The sequence below is a fragment of the Mastomys coucha genome, unplaced genomic scaffold, assembly GCF_008632895.1.
Source record: "Mastomys coucha isolate ucsf_1 unplaced genomic scaffold, UCSF_Mcou_1 pScaffold15, whole genome shotgun sequence".
NCBI lineage: Eukaryota > Metazoa > Chordata > Mammalia > Rodentia > Muridae > Mastomys > Mastomys coucha.
Genome location: NW_022196897.1, coordinates 111,928,168 through 111,949,180, shown reverse-complemented (window position 1 = coordinate 111,949,180; position 21,013 = coordinate 111,928,168). Strand labels below are relative to the sequence as shown.

At 40.2% G+C, this 21,013-nt stretch overlaps 1 protein-coding gene across 4 annotated transcripts in view; it reads left to right on the top strand.

The window, feature by feature from the left end:
• The window catches only part of Atp8b4 (ATPase phospholipid transporting 8B4 (putative)), a 167,096-nt gene that overhangs the window by 101,542 nt on the left and 44,541 nt on the right, over positions 1-21,013 (top strand). For 3 of the 4 annotated variants that reach the window (XM_031371777.1, XM_031371778.1, XM_031371775.1), the window contains exons 14-17: positions 2,693-2,739; positions 5,873-6,038; positions 11,890-12,078; positions 18,609-18,724. In XM_031371777.1, the coding sequence (XP_031227637.1) occupies positions 2,693-2,739; positions 5,873-6,038; positions 11,890-12,078; positions 18,609-18,724 (518 nt within the window). The remainder of the gene's footprint in view (positions 1-2,692; positions 2,740-5,872; positions 6,039-11,889; positions 12,079-18,608; positions 18,725-21,013) is intronic. The other variant, XM_031371776.1, reaches the window with a different exon arrangement.

Here is a 21,013-nt window from a genome sequence, read left to right as displayed (position 1 = left end):
GAGTGAGGTAACCCAATCACAAAAGAACAAACATGGTATGCACTCTCTGATAAATGGTTATTAGCACAACAGTCTGGAATACAGGAAGAACAACCCACATTCCACAAGGAACTCAAGAAGAAGTTTGCATATTTTAAAACCTGTATGAAGGCTGGTAATTTTCCTCATAGCATACAGGAAAGGAACAGAAAGGGTTAAGTATCCTCTTTTGGCCCCAATTTATATATGCATTATAATTTATAATGTATTTATACCCATAAAACATACTTCTTGCATACACCAATACTTTTCAGAATTGCTTTTTTGGATACAGCTTAACTTGATTTGAGTCACAGATCTGGATTTTGGGAAATTTTAACTTTTCACTCTGACCTATTATCTTCGTTTACCATTGCTGAGATGAAACACCATAACCAAAGCAACTGAGGAAGGAAATCATTTATTTGGCTTACGTTTCAAGATCACCGCTTATCATCAAAGGGAGTCAGAACCTGGAGGCGGGAGCTGATGCAGAGGTCATGAGGAGGTGCTGTTTATTGGCTTACTCTTCATGGTTGCTCAGCATGCTTTTTATAGAACCCAGGACCACCAGCCCAGGGATGGCACCACCCACAATTTGATGGGCCTTCCCACATTAATTACTAATTTAAAAAAATACTCCATAGCCTTACTTAGAAACCAATCTTATGGATGCAGGTGATCTTCCCTTCTCTTAGATGACTCCAGTGTGTGTCAAGTTGACATAAAACTGTCCAGCACACCTATATACATCTTGTTTCTGTACTCAGAATCATTGCATTCTTAGACTTTTAAGGTTTCTTCTGTTTTATCTCTAGTCCTGCAATGGGCTCTCTTTAGGGGACTTTTTAATACAAAGACACAATTCTTTCTCTTCTTCCCATCATTTAATTAGGATGAATGCATATGTGGTCATGGTAGGACCATGACCACGTGACTCTGAGATTTATATTTTAGGAGGTTGGCTAGGTCCATTACAATATCAAGGACTCCTCCTGCACAGCGCTTGAAAAGCCTTTATAGCTTAGACCTGCACTCCAGAAAAACCACAAACAAACATTGAATACCGTAACAGGGTTGCATGGGAAAGAAAAGACATGGGAATAAATTCCTATCATACTGACTTCTTATAATATAGTCATCCACTTTTGACTCTGGTATTCAGCTTTCTTATCCATAAAACTTGAATTAAAGTCTTACCGGTGCAAGCTTGTAAGTAATCATGCTCGTGCAAGTGTCTGGTTCAGGTGGAAGCAAATACCTTGCTACTGTAAAAAGGGAATCCTAGTCAATACTACCAATGCTTCAAATACTAAGGGAAGTTTAGAAAAAACACCCAAATTTCCAAATCCTTCCTAGACTGTGACAGTAGCTGGGAAACAGCTGTTCAAACCTGGGAGCCTGTGAGTAACCTGCCATACTCAAACCATGACATTCAGCCCTTGCTTCCTAAGCTATGGCCATCTCATGATCCATAATGTGTTTTTATTGACCTTCAAAACTTCTTATAGTCTTCAACACTCGTAGTGTGCTTCAAAAGTCCAAAGTCTTTTCAGAGACTCAAGGTAATCTTGTAACTGTGACCCCCTGCAAAATAAAGTATGATTATATACTTCCAACATACAACAACAGAGAACAAACGTGTTCCCCCGTGGCAGCATGCATAGCATCTTCATATATTATCAAAGCTAGGTCTCAAGGAGGAGGTTTCCAGATCAGTTCCAGTTCTGTAGCTGTCTTCAGACGCACCAGAAGAGGGCATCGGATCTCATTACAGATGGTTGCGAGCCACCATGTGGTTGCTGGGAATTGAACTCAGGACCTCTGGAAGAGCAGTCAGTGCTCTTAACTGCTGAGCCATCTCTCCCTCCCAAGCACTGGGGCTTTTGTTAGTCTTATGAGGAGCACTATCATCTAGTGTCCCCCAACTTAATTTTGTTTGCTCATTTTTTATTAGTTCTTTGGGAATTTTGTGCAATGCATTTTGTTAATGTACACCCTCTCCCCTGACTCCTCCTAGATTCACTTCAGCTTCTCTACCCACCCACTTGGTGTCCTCCCCTATTTTTGTCTGTCAAGTGTAGCTTTTGCTGCCCATAGGCTTTTGGATGTGTGATCTTTACTAGAGGGTAGTATAATTACAAGAGGCTGCATCCATAAAATAATGATCTCTCCCTCCCTCTGCCAATAGCTTTTTAGCTGGGAGTGTGACTTTGTGCCCTTCTCTCCCTCTATATTAATTGCCATTTATAGGGCTATACATATTGTGCCAATATTTGTATTTATATTCTATCTAGTAATAGTGCTTCAGGAAAGAGTACACTAATTGGCATTTAATATAATATAATATATATATGTATATATATACATATGTACATATGTAAAATGGAATATATACGTAACATTATACTAAATGAGTAAGTTTTATTTAGAAATATGTATGTATATTCACATATATGTACATACAATAACAATTAATGGAAAAGAGGCCATTAATTTGAAGTAGAGAAAAATGGAACATGTGGGAAGGATTGAAGGCAGGAAAGAGAAGGGGGAAATGATGTAATTAAACCCCAAATTCAAGCAAAGCAAAACACTAAGCTTATCCTTTAAAATTACATGTTTAAAACTAGTTTTGGTTTTACTGGCTATTTATTTTCAATGTTTATTTTAGCAGGTGAAGTGCTAGATGACCCGAGCCAGAAGAAAGAAATAACTAAGGTATAGAAGTGATGCACTTCTTTTTTTCTTTCTTTTTCTTTAGTTTTAAACAGTATATGCTTTTAAAGTATGACACGTTCTCACAGGCTTGATTTATACTATCCACCATGAGAAATGTAAAAATAAAAACCAAGAAATAGATTTACATGGCTCAAAATTTCTTGTAATCAAGGTCTCTTGGCCACACAATCTCCAAATTTTTAGAGCTGTCCATAGATTCATCTTCCTGTTCAAATGGCTGGAAGAATGCAGGTCTCATGTCAAGGTCTCTACACTGGTGGGAAGTATGACTGGAGGTTGCATTGTGAATGCAATGATCTTTGCTGATTCCTAACGCTTGAGACACTTATGCTTTGCTTAGTGTGCTCCTAAACTGCAGCAGTGTGGACAGAGGACCCACCCTGATTTGCATGGAAGCCATCACTAAAGGCTTTGGCCCTGAGGGCCAAGGATATGCAATTGGCAATACACTTAAACACACCCCACCCCCAAGTAAGCCAAGGCACACGATTGCCACATCGGATCAGAAATCCATCACTCCTCAAGAAGTAGCACAGGCCACATTGTCATCTATGTGCCCATCACAGGCTGACTCTTTGAGCTGGTTGAGCTGAAAGTCTACCCTGTTGGTCATGAGCCCTGGGTTAGGGGAGGGATGGGGGGTGGACAGATAAAGCCTGATGGGTCATCATGAAGAGTATGGTCCTTGCTACTGCAAGTGCTGCCCAACCACAGGATGAAATAGGATGGTAGGCTCTATGTATGGAAGGTGAACGACAAACAGCCCTAGAGGCCTGTCTCTGTCTCACTTCTCTTTCCCCATGTTACTGAAGAGTTCAGCCAGATCCCAGGCCTGGGAGTTGGAATGAGCTCCACGTCCTGCATTAGGCTCTGGGGTCTGGGAAAGCAAGTCAGCCCCATAATGCAGGATATGGCCTTCCTGCTTGGGAAGCAGGATTTTACTTATTGCAGATGTCTCCTTAGTGAGCACCAACCCATCTTGCCATTGTACCAACATGGCTGGCTTCCTGACTCTGCCTTCTCTCCTAGCAGCTGTCATCCTTGTGAGGCTAGGTCTCTGTACCACACCAGGGTCCCAGCTTGGAAACTCAGAAGTCATTGGGCTCTAGTGTTCTAGCCATGGTCGCCTGCCTGCCCCTGTTGTGAAGAAGTCCTGCCTCTTCTTTTTTCCTCTTGGGATGGAGCTAAACTCAGGGATCTGGCTGCCATGCTGGAATGGCAACAGGGTATCTCTCTCAAAGAGAACAGGATGACAGGCTACCAGGGCCCCATAGACAGTGGAGGGAAATGTTGGGAGTGTCCCACTGGCATGCACACTATCCCAGTCCACCCAAGCTTATTGAATGCTGTTGCTATAAGACTCCCAAGAGCTCCAGGGCTCTTTGCTATCAATGTTGGGTCAAGACAACTAGTTAGGGCTCCTGTGTGCCAGAGGTCAGTGAGTGAAGTCAATATTGCTTCAAGCTCCAGTCCCAAACATATATCTATATCTATATCTATATCTCTATCTCTATCTCTATCTCTATCTCTATCTCTATCTCTATCTCTATCTATATCTATATCTATATCTATATCTATATCTATATCTATTCCTCTCCTAGATGGCTTTATAGGTGATTCAAGCTATATAGTGATGGTGTATCAGCTGCCTCTTGGCAGAGCATAGCTTAAGCCCTGTTAGTTCCTGTAAATACTAGATCAGTGAATAAATAAAAGCAGGCTAAGGCAGAAAGGAGCATGTTGCCCAAAGCATTATTTCTTCATCCTGCAAAAGAACACATTGAAACTTCAGGTCCAAACAAAGAGTGCATGAATGTAAGCATCTTCCCCCACCTCCCAAAACACACACAAAGTAAGGATGGAATGCAAATGGATTCTGGACATGGCAGAGGTGTGTCCAGGTGGGTGTACTTTAGTGTCTCTGTGTGATGCACATGGATTCAGACCTTGGAGTCAAAGAAAAGGAAGTCTGGTCACAGTGTGATGCCAGATGGTTAATTGGACAAATACTGCTCATATGATTTCATCTTTGGCAGGATACTTAATTTTGGTTCCAAAGTAGAAGATCCATGTTCTCAGCCCTGGATATGGTAATAGAGTGGAAAAGCGGAGGACCAAAGCAATTGAATGATTGTTGTGGTCTTATAAACTGAGAAGTTGAGAGATACAGTCTGCTGTGAAGGGAATAGGACATTTTATTACTTATAAGACTGTCATAAGGTTTCTAAACTTGAGGTTTAAATGTCTGAAAGATAGGCCGTGACCACATGAAATCAACAAAAGGCCAAAAGGTGGAGATCAGGTTGGAGTTCTTAAATAGAAAGATGTGCACAGCAAATGTGTTGTGTGACACTACCCCCAAGGATATGAGAGCAGACCCCTACTTAGTCCAGATAGGGAACCGATGACAGACCAAAGAACCCACCAAATTCCATCTTGGTGAGCCAATGAGTTTTATTGGGGTTCCTTAAAGGAAAATGGATGAGGAGTGATTTACAGGAGCAGAGTAGCTTAGAGAGCTGCATCACCAGAGCCCATCTTAATGTAGCAACTACCTACCCATGATGGCTGGAAATGTGCATATCCTACACGCAGCTCAGCAGGCAGTAGAGTGTCCTTTCTAGGTAGCTCGGTTGGTCTGAGCCTTCCCAGGCAGCCTGGCTGATCTTGACCTCTTCCAGGAGGTGTTTCTGGCCTGAGAGCCTCCTTAAGGGCTTACAAATGTCCTTACTGTTTATATACCTGTAGAGGGATGGAGTCTGTTGAATCTGGTTGGCTTCAGGGGCTCCCTGAAGCTATTCTGAGTTGTTTACTTGCTGAATTTAAGGATCTTCCCTGCAGGATAAAATGTTTCACCTCACCCCCACGTTCAACATCCTTAATAAACTGCCCTCAAAGATGTAAGGCCTTACTCTGCTATACAAGAACATGTGAATATCTACTAGAAAAATTTTTAGTTTTGAAACAATCCAGGATTAATTAGTGATTAATCCATTTCATGGGTTGCCATGATCCTGGCAACCCGTGAAATGTACAAAGGTTAAAAAAAAAAGGAAAAGACAACTGATTATTTTTGGAAAAAGTGTGTTTTGGTGGTGTTGTTCTCTTATAGAAAAAAGAGGCTGTGGACTTCTCAGGCAAATCAAAATCAGAAAGAACACTCCATTTCTTTGACCACAGTCTGATGGAATCCATTGAGCTGGGGGACCCCAAGGTCCATGAATTCCTTCGCTTACTCGCTCTCTGCCATACTGTAATGTCAGAGGAAAATAGTTCAGGTAAGTGCTTGAATAGTGAGCCTTTGAAAAAAAATGTAACAAAGATAAGCATTGGTATTCAAAAAGAGGTGTTTCTGAATTAAAGGTAGATTAGAATATTCCAAGCAAGGTTTTCTTGTCTCTAGATTTTTGTTTTTATTCTGAATGCTTCTCAGAAACAGGAAATTTTTTATTTTTTGTTTTATTTATGTAAGTATCTTAGCTGCATGTATATTTGTATACCATTTGTGTGTAGTACCCATGGGTGATGGGCTCTGATCACCTGAAACTGGAGTTACAGACATTTGTGAGCTGCTCTGTAGGTGCCAGGAATTGAACCTGGGTCCTCTGAAAGAGCAGTCAGCATCCTTAATTGCAAGCGATCACTCCAGGCCCCATAAATACATTAATGAAAAAGAGATAGTACCAATGGAAAGCTAAAGATCCAAATATGTCCTTCAGCTGGGATGAAATGCTTCTTATGATTGAGCACCACACTTGGCTGTGAAATTCTAGTACCCAGAACACATAGGGAGATACAGTTCACATAGCATATGTCCATGGATGAAGTTGACCATTCAATGGGGATAAATAAAACACCGTGGTCATCATGCCAATCAAGGCCTTTTACATGCTATGTGGTTATTTGGAGCTCAGGGTTTATAAAATACAGTAGACCCAGCTGGTTCACTTTTCCTTTGACCCTGGGAAGACCCTGCTGATGCCAAAGAGTCAACTTCTTCCTTCAAAGTCTAACAGTTCTACCTGTAAGTGTTGTTTCTTCTTGCCACCAAATATTAAGTTAAAATTACTACCCAAGGAAGTAATGAGGGCTGGATTAACCCATTCTTTAGATTTTAATTGCTTTCAAGATTCACATAATTATATTTATGGCTTTAATTGATCTTTATAGTATTAACACCACAAGGAATCGTTGTATTCCCTTCTGGGAATTGCCTTAAGGAAGTTTCTTTCATTTCTGCCTTTTGAGTTTATTTCATTTCCCAAGCCCTATTTCATTTTAATAGCACTCTCTGTTTTCCATTAATGTTATGATATTCTTTAGATCTCTTTGAGGATATTAATTATACTTAATTTGAAATTTGCTTTTGTTTTATCCAGTAAGCTATATTTTAATTAGTGTTCTCTCTTTCTCTCTCTCCTCTGTGTCTCTGTGTCTCTGTGTCTGCCTGTCTCTCTCTCTCTCTGGGTCTTTCCCTCCCTCCAGCTTTTCCTCACTCTCTCCCTTCTCCATTTCCTCTTCTCCTTCTGCCTCTAACTTTTATGTTTTCTTAAGTGTTTGGTGATTTATGGTTGTCTGGTCCTCTTTGCGTGAGAGGCTTTCTGCTTGGTGAATGTCATTTATTACTGTGGTCTGTTGCTCAAAATCATATGGATGATGCAGATCACATAACTAGTCCTTGGGTTGTGGGGTCCTCTGTTCTGGGAGTCATGTCACCAAAGGTTACCATCTTGCTTTTCCAGAGTGGACACTAGGATTCTGCCAGGGTTCTTGTTAGAGACAGAATTGCATACAGATTCCCTGTCTTGTTTCCCTTCTGATTCTGTGGAAGTCTAACACTACTACACTCATTCACCTGTGGTCTCTGGTCTCAGACTCAGATCTTGACCCTTTCCTGATGTGGGCCTGAATACAAATATTGCTTCAGCTTGTCACTCAGAGCAAGCTGGCTAGAGAAGCATGGTGGTACAGAAGTGCCAAGTGGAATTTTTCAATGAGGTTACTAATGAGGCCTCCCAAGATTCTGTTCTCATTAGTTCACTGAGTTTGGAGACTCTTTGGTGCTTTTCCTTGCTTCTGCTTTCATGTTCTTCTGCAGATGTTTTGAACGATTTTTTTCTCTATCTTTGTTTCTTTATTGATCAGACTCTCATTTTATCTTTCAGATAGTTCTCAGACTTGTAGATTCATTCTTCAATTCTAGCACGTTCAAAATTTACATTGCACTGTAATTCAATACATCAAAGTATGTGCATGCACACCACATACACACATATACACACTGTGGCTTGGTGAGATTCAACAGTTACAAATATCCCTAGAAACACTGCTTGGGTCAAGGCATAAATCTCTTCCATCAATGCAGAGGTTACTTCTGCACTTTCCATTCAGTTTCTGTAAACTCTAGGCCACCCAACTGCTGCTAAGGCTTCCATCACTAAAGATGAGTTTGTCTTCTTGTCCTCTGTCTAAGCAGAATTGTATGTTCTGTGTCATGTTCTGGTATCATACCAGTATCTCCATGGCTAGTCTCTTTTTCTTTTTTTCATTAAGTAGCATTACTCTGTATGAACGCACCATACCCATTTCCAGTTCTCTGTTAATAACATTAAGTTGTTCTAGCTTTTGGTTGTCACAAAGACTTTTTATGTATTTTCAAAATTATTTGTTTAAAAACATTGGGAGGAGGATGACTAAACACTTAAGAGTGGAAATTGCCAGGTCATGATAGAAGGAAGGATATGTTTAAACTTCTAAGAAACTGTTCAATTGCTTTCAGAAACATTCAGGTATCACTTTATATCCCTGCTGTGCGTGAATGAGAGAGTTCAGCCATCCACACTCCCACCCAACATTTCCTGTGGCTGCTCTTACATTTTAGTCATTCTTACAGCTGGCTAATGCCTCTGGCCACCAAAAAGGATTTCTAGAGAGAAAGGAGTTAGATATGTGAATGATTTCAACCGTTTTTAACCCTTCTCTCAAGCCACTAAATTCCACTGTTGGGTTCTGTCTTGAGGAAATGTGAATTTGCTTTCATTTCAAAGCTTTCGTTGTGGGATATGCTGCCCAGGCTCAAGCGAATCCCTCCATGCTAAAGAACATCCCAAATTAAACCCTTCTGTAGAAATGTCACTTATGGGGAAGATAAGAATACAATTCCAACACTAAAAGTTTTAATACTTAAAATTCAGCTCATGGTAGAGGATATTGCTGCAAGCTTGTGGCATTTGGCTCGAGGGGCAGCTGCTTGGAGACACTGTGGTTTTGGTCTGTGCCAGAGTAAAGTTTCAGAACAAGAGAGAAGGAAACCCAAGCACTTTAGGAAGATTTATTTTCTTTTCTTTACTTTTTTTAGTAAATGACAATAAAATATGTTAGACAATTTTAAAACTCTTTTATTGCCTTATTGTAGCAATTTTAAAATTTGTTGAAGCTTGATAATAGCTTAGCACAGGTTTAATTTTCAAAAACATTTAATAAATGCTAGAAATGAGTGTATATTCTATAATTTGGGGGTACTATATTCTAAACATATACATTCAACAATTACATTCAACAGTTTTTGAATTATATTACTCAAACTTCTGTCCTTTTGTTTCTTTGTTTGTTATTTAGTGAGAGGCTGCTATTCTGTAGCCCAGGCAAACTTTAGGCCTCAGCCTTCTAAGTGTTTTTCTTAAATGTATTATTTAGACAACTTGATTTCTCAGCTAATTAAAGTATGTCAAGAGCCTCTAGTAGAGCAGCACGCTTGTATGCTAACATTTGTAGTTCCAGCAAAGCTTGCTTTATGAGGTTATATTTGATAATGGCTCAGACTTCTGTCTTCATTAGGCCTCAGCCTGTATCCTTTGACCTCACTTTTCTCCAGTCGTCATTTTTGTCTCAGAGTTCACTGTGATTGTTTGCGCCTGCTTCCTAGGTGTTTATACACCTAGCTTTTATTATTTTTCATTTATCTCTTTGCTTATATTTTTGGCACATCTCTTGTAGATGATATGTTTTAACATTAAAAAAAAATCAGCATAGACAAAGCTAAGGCCAAAGAGAACATTCGATCTGTTTTCCTTGGTCACCACTACACTTAGTTTTAAATACGTAAAGCTCAGCTGTTGATAACATCTTGAGTCTTTTTCAACTATCTCATTTTGTCTTCTCTTTGTCCTACCTTTCCTTTCTTAGACTCTTCTTTCTCTTATTTGTCCTTTCATTGGTTGAGCCCCTTTGATTTCTGCTCCTTTGAAAACGATGAACCTTTATTATTGGGACTTTAACCTAAACTCATGAAAGCCTAAGGTTTCTTTCGAGTAAAACAAAGATCCCTTGATAGTTATTGTATTAGTCAGGGTTCTCTAGAGTCACAGAACTTATGGTAGCCTCTATGTAGTAAAGGAATTTATTGATGACTTACAGTCTGTAGTCCAACTCCCAACAATCAACTCCCAACAATGGCTGGTAGCAGCTGTGAATGGAAGTCTGAGGATCCAGCAGTTGCTCAGTCCCACAAGGCAAGCAGGCGAAGCAGAGAGGGTCTTCTTTCTTCCAATGTCCTTATATAGGTCTCCAGCAAAAGGTGTGGCCCAGATTAAAGGTGTGTGACACCACACCTTTAATCCCAGATAACCTTGCTTGAACTCGTAGATCTTCCAGTCTTAATCTTCTAGGATTCATAGCCACTATGCCACCACACCTTTAATCCCAGATCTTGAACTCATAGATCTTTCTGTCTTAATCCTCTGGGATTCATAGCCACTATACCTCAAGATCTCCATGCCAAGATTCAGGTCGGAAATTGTGTCTCTCAGCCTCCAGATTAGGGCCAGGTGAGCCTTCTAATTCTGGATTGTAGTTCATTTCAGATATAGTCAAGTTGACAACCAGGAATAGCCACTACAGTTATCAATGCTGCCCTGGTATATGCAACATCTCACCATGTTTTTCATTCTTTTAAAACCTCACAGGTGCTATGTCTATAACTGTGGTTGATGTTTGTGTGATTCACAAATATGTATTTCTTTATGTTCCTTAACATTTCTTTCTTCTTTTATCTGTCTGTCTATCTATCTGTCTATCTATCCATCCACCCATCCATCCATCTATTGATCTGTCAGTTTCTACCTCCTAATGGTAAGCCCCTAGGCTGGGAGAACCATGAGAGACTCTGAAGTAACTATGTTATCCTTGCTCCTTTTCTTTTTTCATTTTTTGAGACAGAGTCTTGCTATATTCCTCTGATTGGTGGTGTTCACTAAGTAACTCAGGTTGACCTCAACTTACAGAAATGTTCCTGCCTTTGCCTTTTACCTGATTCACTCTTTCACTTGCTTATAAATGTAACTTTGAATATATGCAGGGAAGTAAGGTTTACTTTTTCACGAGGAATCCATAGCATACCTACAGTCTACCCACTAATAGAACAACCAATTACATAACAATTTTATCTTTGAACACTATAAAGAGTAAATACTGATCTATCAATGCCTACATCTTCTGACTTATTTTCCAAACACTATATAATTTTATGTAAATGGGATTACATTTATTTTTAAGGCATTTTTTAGTCTTTCTTTATGTTTCATTCTTTCCCTCTCCTCTTAGCTCCACTATGGCACACATACAAGTAACAAGTCCTTAACATCTTATTTGATCCTTTATATTTTGGTGGACTTTTATATATTCAGTCTCATAAAAAGATCATTAGTGACTTAGCAAAGGAAAGGTCAGACTATGTGCTTCCCCACTCCTTGTTGTTTGATCTTTCTAATGATCATATCACCTCTTTCAGCCATAGGTTCCATCAGTATAAAAATGAAGATGAGAATTTAAGTAATCATTACTTCTAAAGGCTTACCATGAGAATCTCATTGGAATCATATGAGAATCCTATTACAATGTTTTAGTTGGAACCTCTAGTCTAGTGAAGACCTATCTATGGTCTACTAGCCAAGCAACTTTTATCACAGTGGAGAGACAGACTCCCGGTTGGACAGTGAGTCCAATAGGAAAGTGTTTAGAGTCGATGCTGGAGTTAGTTAGTTATTAAAGAATGCATTGGGGTTAGCATTGGAAGTATGAATGTGAATTATTACCCCCAGTACAGAATGTGTTTGTCTCTTTCCCTTTTAGGACAACTGGTTTACCAAGTCCAGTCACCCGATGAAGGAGCTCTGGTTACTGCTGCTAGAAATTTTGGGTTCATTTTTAAGTCTAGAACCCCAGACACAATTACAATAGAAGAATTGGGAACACTGGTTACTTATCAGTTACTTGCCTTTTTGGATTTCAACAACATCCGGAAAAGAATGTCTGTCATAGGTATGTTGGCTAGCTACAATTACTATCGATCTTTCGATGCATCTATAGTTATGCTGATGCTTGTCCCAGATAATTTGACTCTCAACTATGTGCTACATTTTTGTATCTTTATGAACCCTCATGATCCTCAACTTAGCCTCAAAAGTGTAGTGATCTGTGAATAAAATTCAACAAGAGCTTATTACATGCCCAACATTATTCTGAATTCTCTATCTGAAGTATCTGCAGTATATGTTATTATTTTTATGCCCATTGTATAGATAATAAAACCAAGATACAGAAAAGTGCAGTGCCGGGCAGTGGTGATGCATGCCTTTAATCCCATCCCTTTGGAGGCAGAGGCAGGCGGATATCTGAGTTTGAGGCCAGCCTAGTCTACAGAGTGAGTTCCAGGACAGCCAGAGCTATCCAGAGAAACCGTCTCAAGAAAACAAAACAAAAAAGTGCAGTGACTTACCTGAGTCCAAAAGCTGGTGACACTGTGGGGAGTAAAACCTAGAAGTCTGACTGGAGAGCTACTTAATTCTGGTTCCGGAGAGTTTCTGAACTGTGTAGTTTTTGCTGGTTGTTGTGGGCATTGTTGGCGGTTCTTACATCATTCATTATTTCTGTCCAAGCATCATTGGCCATTCTCGTGTCATTCATTATTTCTGTTCAGCTTCAGTGGTCCTCCTTGTATCATTATTTCTGCTCAACATCACTGGCTGTTCTTACATCATTCATTATTCCTGTCCAAGCATCACTGGCCATTCTCGTGTCATTCATTATTTCTGTTCAGCTTCAGTGGTTCTCCTTGTATCATTATTTCTGCTCAACATCACTGGCTGTTCTCACATCATTTATTATTTCTGCCCAGCATCATTGACCATTCTCATGTCATTCATTATTTCTGTTTATCCCCATTGCTGGAGGTGATAGCTTATTAAGTACCACATTACATCCATGCTTTTATAACTCAATGTTAACCTTATCACTATTTCATTGTTTTCAGATGTCACACGCCCCCTTTTCCAATCCTTTTCATCTCTAAGCAGGCTTTTTTCTTAATATCTTTAAAAATTACCTTTTTCTTAGTTCTTTGAGAATTTTTTTGTGTTTTAATCATATTTACTTCCTCCCCAATCTCCTCTCAGATGAACCTTCTCCTTCCCTACTCATCCAACTCTGCATCCTGTTTCTTTCTTTAACCTATCAAGTCCAATTTGTGCTGATCTTATATTCTTGGATGTGTGACCTTCCACTGGAGTGTGGTCAACTTTCCAGGGACTACTTAAAGAAAAACTGACTCTTCCTCTCCTAGAAGCTATCAATTTCAAATAGTTTCTTGGCTAGGGAACTTCATGTCCACCCTCTTCCCACTCCATGCTGGGATTTGGTCTGCCTTGAGCTTGCACAGGTCTTCTGCATGCTGTCTCAACTGTTGTGAGTTCATGTGTGCAGCTGCCCTGCTGTGTTCACAGATAGAGTTTCCTTGGAGTCATTCAATGTCTTTGGCTCTTAGACTCTTTCTGGTCCCTCTTCCATAGTGATCCCTGAGCTTTGGGATGAGGGGTATGACATAGGTGTCCCATTTATTAGGGTTGAATATCCTACAATCTCTCTCGTTCTCTGCATCTTGACCAGTTGTGGGTCTCCATGTTAACCACCATCTACTGAAAGTAGAAGCATCTCTGGTGAGGGTTCTGGCAACAGCCTATCACTCTCACTTAGGACACAAGAAACTAAACTAGAAGATTTTAAGTCATTTGTTGGAGAGCATCACATAGCGCACAAGTTTTACACAGCTAGTCAGATGCAAAGAAAATAACTAAATCGGGGGTTGTCTTCTTTAAAGTTTAGTTATGGCCAAAGACATAGCTCAATGGTAAAGTGCTTCCCTAGGATGTGCAAGGCTCTGGGTTCAACCTCCAGCAGTGAAAAATCAAAATGACTACTCCTCAAATAAACCTGGCCTCCTAACTTCTTGGTAGTTCACTTGCTTTTGACACTTCCATATCTTTTATTCACTAGGAAAATGGTTCCCAGCTTTTAGCTTATTAGAAAATAAGCTGAAAAAAGTATTTACAGATCACTTGGCTTTGGGAACTGGTTTGTGAATTAGTTCATTGGAGGTAGAGTCCCCAGCTTTGCATTTCTGATAAGTTCTAAGTGATGCTGATGGTACACCATAGGGGACCAGAGATGGAGTAGCACCACTCTAGGATAACATTGTTAGTCATTGTTAGTCATTTTTCATTGGAATATTTGAGATGTTTCTTTGTTATTCTCCAAATTCAGAGTTTCTCTAGAATCCTGTCAATGTTTTCCTAAATTTTCCTTGCCAAATGCATCCTAGAATTATCTGCAAACCTAGTGTCTACTAAACCACATTTTTTTCTCAGTATAATTCCATTGTCCTTTCCTCTCAGTTACCAGTATCATTGCTTTAGTTAGCGGTCTTGTTACTACTTACTTGAATTATTGCAGTGTCTTCAAAATCGCCTCCATTAAAGCAACACTCTATGCTGGCAATATGCTACTCTTTCTAAGGCATAGACTGAACATGTCACTACTTAAAAAAAAAAATGTTGGCGTCCCAGAATCCCCAGGTCAATGCTCCTTATATATTTCTCAAGGTCACATCCAAAGTGACACCAACCTATCTTTCTCTACTTTCTAAACTTTGTGCTCAAGCATCATCTCAGCTCACTATTCCTGGGATGCATTATATCATTATATCCTCTTATCTCCTGTGTATTTGCTGCTGTTTTTAAATGTATGCTTACAACAATTCTTTTCCCTAATTCCCTTGGGCTGAAAAATTCCTTCTCATCTGGTAATGTACAATTTAAATGTCGTTTGTTTTTCTTCTTTTCCAAGTAACTGTATCTTATGGTATTGCCCAGAATGCTTTGTTCACCACAGCAGTGCGATTCCATCTCCTGGGACTCATGGTTATCTCAGCTAACAGGCTGAGTGTTACCTGAGGTCAGGTAGCCTTATCTTTAGACTCTCCAGGGCCCAACACCAAGGGCACATGATCTTTAAAAATATTCATTAAATGAACTTCTTCCTAATCCTCTGTAACTTATAAACATCTTAGTCACATTGCATTAAATGAGTTCCCACTATGGAAAATACATATATCCATAATGGTAGTGTTTGAAGTCTTTACCTGAACGTAGTATGGAGAGATTGTTCTGCGGCTACTCATTTTAATTTTTTTTTTTTTTTATGCTAACAGCTGCAGGCAGCTTCCATCAGCTAAGGAGCAGCCTGGCAGCTCCAGGTGTTGGCTCATCGTTGCATCAGCAGGAGCTGTCCTCTCTTTACAGCCCCGGGGGTGGGGGGGAGTGTGAATGGTCCTCATCTGGCTCAGAGTGGATTTTATTTTGCTCTAAGGGTGTTGACAAAAACCTAAGATTGTTCTGTGGGGAGAAGTTTGGCTTTTGCTCAGCATCGGTCACCATTACGGGCTGTGGGGAATTCTCAGCTTAACCGCAGACATCAGATGTCTGCCTTAATGGATCCCATATGAGGAAGGGCAATGTTTAGCACAGAGTGGGGCTCACAGGCTTTATTTTGGCTGCTTGGGTTTTAATCATTTTCATCAGGGGGGAATTCAAGAGGAACTCTGCCAGGGCAGAAAAGTCTGTTTGAGTCTAGGCAGGAAACAATCCCAGCCTCCTGATAGTCATGTGGTTTGTTCTATGGGGACAATACCCCTGTGAGGGTCTGACACTGCTGCTGTCTCTTCCTCAGTCTCTGTCTTAGGGTTTCTCTTCCTCTATAAAACATCATGACCAAGAAGCAAGTTGGGGAGTAAAGGGTTTATTCAGCTTACACTTGCACATTGCTGTTCATCACCAAAGGAAGTCAGCACTAGAACTCATACAGGACAGGAACCTGGAGACAGGAGCTGATGCAGAGGCCATGGAGGAATGCTGCTTCCTGGATTGCTTACCCTGGCTTTCTCAGCTTGCCTTCTTATAGAACACAAAACCATCAGCTCACAGATGGCACCACTCAATGGGCTAGCCCCGCCTTGATAAGTAATTGAGAAAATGCCTTACAGCTGGATCTCATGGAGGCATTTCCTCAAGGGAGGCTCCTTTCTCTGTGATAACTCCAGCTTATGTCAAGCTGACACACAAAACCAGCCAGTATGGTCTCCCAATTGCTGTTTCTTCCCTCCTCCTCCTCCTTCTCCTTTTCTTCCTTCTTCATTTTCTACCTTATTGTTTGTTTTTGATGTGTCATTCATCAACTTATAATGTATGATTTCAAATACCAGCATGCTTAGATTTCATTTGTGGACCACAGCCCCTATTTAAACCAGTGTTGTTTAAATAAAAGTTGATTTCTGTAGAGGTTTGTCAAGGGTTATAGAATCTACTAGTTAGCAAACATGAATCTCATTATATCATTACAGAAAAGTCCATTGCACTAATTTGCATATTAAGGTCAGTAATTCAGTATATAAACAAACAACCCCAACAAAATATTGAATAGAGGAAGATGACAGATAACCACTAAAGCATAAACTGTAGCAGCCTTCAAAATCTGATGTGAGATAAAGAATGTTCAACTGTAAATATCTAGGTGTTTATCACAACTACAGCACATGGGAGGTCTAAGGATATCCTGGGCTATACAATGAAACCCCAGCCCCCAGCCCCCAGTCCCCCTCCAAAATCATCAAACTTCTAATCAAAAGACTATAACTACTAAAGAAAAGTGCTTAATTAGCCACAGTCAGCACATTCTATTCTAGACCTGTTTCTGGCTTGAACAGATACACAACACCCTGGGAATCTCTCTGTCCAGGGTCTTGTCACAGTCTTTTGTTTTAAGACCATTGGCCAGTTTTTATAGCTGGTGCAATTCTTCTCACACTTTGACTTGAATTGCCTAATGAGGGGAAAGAGCTTATGGACATACACCCTTTCTAGCCTGTTTCCTCCCTTCACCTTATGGCCATTAAATGGATAATAAAGTATATATGTATGTTCTTCTGCTCTAAGGCACTCTGTTTGTAGAGAACACTTTAAGTAGAAAGTGTGAAATGACCTTTGAATCAATTGATGAAGCCTATGAAGGTGTGTGTTCAGACTATGAAGTGAGGTTGTGGCTCAGGCAGTTGGATTTCCTAGGCAAAAACACACAACCTTATCATCCATTCATTCATTCAGATTATTAAGTGCCTACTATGTGTCAAATGTAAAACCAAGTCTTCAAAGTTGGGCCAACTTGAAAGTAAGAGTTGATAGGATTTGCAGGTGAGATTAGTAGTGCAGGTAGTCTGGTGCGGGCTGCCATTCTCAAACCTGAAGAACAGGGGAAACCATCCCTACCAATAGCAGACTTCCAGTGGGAGAAGGGCAGAATGGTCTTTCTTTCAACTCTGTGAGCTTTGTTTGTAGCTATGGTTGACCCAGGAGCAAATCACTAAAACAAATGAGCTTTTCCAAGCAGCAAAGGAGGTAAGCAAACACCAGAGCACCAACCTGAGGAACTAGGAGTTAGTCAGAGCCCTGATAGGCAGACAGGCAGGGAGATGGGCCACGACTAAGTTCTAAAGATGGCAGCTTTTCTCTCACCCTTCTTTCCTGAGACGAAAGCCTGTAGTTTAAAACAAAGGCCTCACTCTATCTCCACCAATAGGACTCCTCTTCTGTTGGACCACAAAGCAAGGATTAGGACAGGTTCACCAAACACGGGCCTTGTCTTTCTTCAGACTGACTTGCCCTAAGTTTGGAGAGGAAGAACTCTCAACGATGCTTAAAACCTCTAGCCCTAGAGGAGACAGTGAATTTTGTACTCTGGAGTCCTTTGCTTTGTTCTGTCTCTGTCTCTCTCTGTCTCTGTCTCTGTCTCTGTCTGTCTCTGTCTCTGTCTCTCTCTGTCTCTCTCTGTCTCTCTCTGTCTCTCTCTGTCTCTGTCTCTGTCTCTGTCTCTCTCTCTCTCTCTCCTTCTCGCTCTTCCCCCATCTCTCTCTCTGTTCTTCCACCTAATGAAAATCTTTCTTCACTGCTTGATTCTGTTTGATTCTCTGTGATTTTTGCTGCCTTTTAATTCTACAAATGGCAGAGAAAATGATCTCCATCAAGACCCCGAGATGGTACGAGCCTGAGTGGCTAGATTTCCAGGAGGAGACAGGTTGGTATAACTGTGATATATTTGAACAGAAGGTCTTGAATTCCACCCCAAGAACTTTCCACAAAAGCTCTTAATTCTCTTTAATACATATATATGGCTTAATTTAAGCCTTTCAGCTATTTTGCAATAGTAGGCAAGGGGAGCTTGCTAGGCCATGTACATCAGACTAAAGATACTTGTTTCTGAGTTTGAGAAATCAAAAACTTCCAGTAGAAGGAATATTTTTTAATTAATTGAACAAGAATAAAGCCAACTGACTTAGGTAGTGATTGTCTAGCCAAAGACCCTGAATGTTTTGGTCTTGACAAAAACCTTATGTCTATTTCCAGATGGGCTAGTTTTCACAGATTTCAATGATATAATCTATTTTCCCAAACTCTGTTACTTTTCAGTTCGAAACCCAGAAGGACAGATAAAACTTTATTCCAAAGGAGCAGATACTATTTTGTTTGAAAAACTCCACCCTTCCAATGAAGACCTGCAGTCCTTAACATCAGACCATCTCAGTGTAAGTGCCTCACGTCAGTTCAGCACAGGAGCCCCTTTTACATCCCAATGCTTAGGACTTGCTAACAAATATCAGCAAAGGAGCTGACTTCAGAAATGCAAATCCACTGGGGAGCCATTCCACACAGGGCAGTCTGTGATGGGCGATGATCTGGAAAAAGCTAGCAATCAGAGTTTTAGTATAAGCGGGTTATCAAGGCAGAGAGAGCCACATGGTAGGGGGAGCTCAGGGTCCCTCTGGGCTCCTATTTTATGGCTGTGTTTCAATGGTGAAGGAAGAAGAAATGGTCTCTGGAGCCAGCTTTCTCTTTAAGACTTCTTTCATTCAGGCTACATTCCTTATGTGCTCTAGATGCTCAACTCACACATTCTAAGACTCGTCTAATTTTTTTTTTCAGTAACCTTCTGAAGGGAGTTCCTTTATTCTTCTCTCAAGGGCAAGGGACTTTGAAATAATAGGGACATATTGGATTTGAACCTGGTATCTTAGTGTCATGTTAATAATTCATTTGGGGTTCTGGTTGACCCCTGTGAATGTTGTAAGGAATGGTTTAAGATTCTTTGTTGGATGTTGCTTTCACTATAAAACATCCCCTCAAGTCCCCTAAAAACATAAAATGTAAATGCTCTGCTGACTTTAAGTTTAAAAGTGATGGTTTAGTAATAATTGCTACAAACATAGCTATTTTTCATTTTTAATAGAGCATTCTTGATTTTTCTCTTAATGTTTTCCAGAGACAGAAACTGTCTTTTAGCTTTTTTTTGTTATTAAAGCAATATTGGAGTAATAACTATATGATTTTTGTCATTGCTCAAATACCAAGATACTAGTTTCCTTTCATATTAAAGTTTAATTTGGTAGTTTCTTTTGGGGGAGGGTCAGAAGCAGCATTGTTTTTAGGAGAGATCAATAGGTTCTGCTCTTTTCTGCATTCGTATTCCTTTGGCTTCTAGATTCTACACTTTAAAATTTGTATTTAATTACTGATTTTGGATCGTTTTATGATAGGAAAAGGCCTTGTTCAAATGACCATTTTGGATTAAATGTGTGTTTCATGACTAATTAGATGACTTAAGTCATCTGTCCCCTTTTCTAGTGTCCTCTTAGAGTTCATTCTCCATTATACAGAGCAGAGAGGGAATCAGTGGCAATGTCCAGTGGGGTTTCGTGGTAAAGGCAAAGATGCATCTGTGTGACTTGAGAAGACAAAAAATAGTTTAAAGGCAGTAACTAGATTTCCAGACCAGAAGCGGATACAGTGGGGGGGGGGGCTTGTACATGTGAATGCAGTGTCCCAACTACTACCAACTGCCTGGTGATCAATTTAGTTAATGCTCCTGGTGGTCTTTGTGGGCTAAAGCACATCTTTGTACTAGGCACTGCCTTTTCTCTTTACTAATTAGGGCACTTTAAGATTTAGCACATTGTCTGATCACAAACCTGTATCTGCACCATACATCAGAACAATAGAGAGATCATGCTTAATGACCAGCCGTGCTGGAAGGAGCAGAGGATAGCTGTTAAACTGTTTTACTTGTAGTGTGGAGGTAGAAGTGACATGTGAGGATTTCAACATTACCCCCAAACTCAATCTACTTGTGTTTCTAGCTAATGTGGCTGTGTGAGACACATAGCATCCACTAATACCCTACCCATCAACTCTCTTAGAAGGATAAAGTACCAGAAGTGTCATATGAGATTGTCTGCTTACCAAGTCTTCTAGTTTATTTGGCTTATATTTCTGGGGCTCAGTATATCACTGGAGATGACAGGGCAGGAATTCAAGGCAAGAACCTCAACCACTGCTTGCTGGATCCCTCTCTGGCTCACTCACTCACAGGCTCATGCTTTCTTACACAGCCCAGAACCACCTGCCTAGAGAGGGCCCTGCCTCCTGCCTCAGTTAATAATCAAGACAACCTCCTATAGATACATCTAAAGGCCAGTGTGATCCAGGCAATTCTTCAGCCGAGTGTTTCCTCTTAGATGAGTCTAGGCTGTGCAAGTTGACAATTTATTCTAACTTAGGAAAAGTATGGCCTCCTAATACTTGATTACTTATTAAAAACTAGCTCCATAAAATATAATTTCTAATAAATAATGAATGCTTGAGCTGGTTTGGTTTGATGATGGTGTCTTCAAGATTTCAAACAACTTTCTACTATTGAAGATGAAACTTTAATTAAAAAAGAAAAACATTTCACAGAGTCTAGAGTTGAGGACCAAAGTCAGCCCTGAAAACTGACGCTTGTAGTACCTTTTATCCCTTTCTCTTCCATTTCCTTTAAA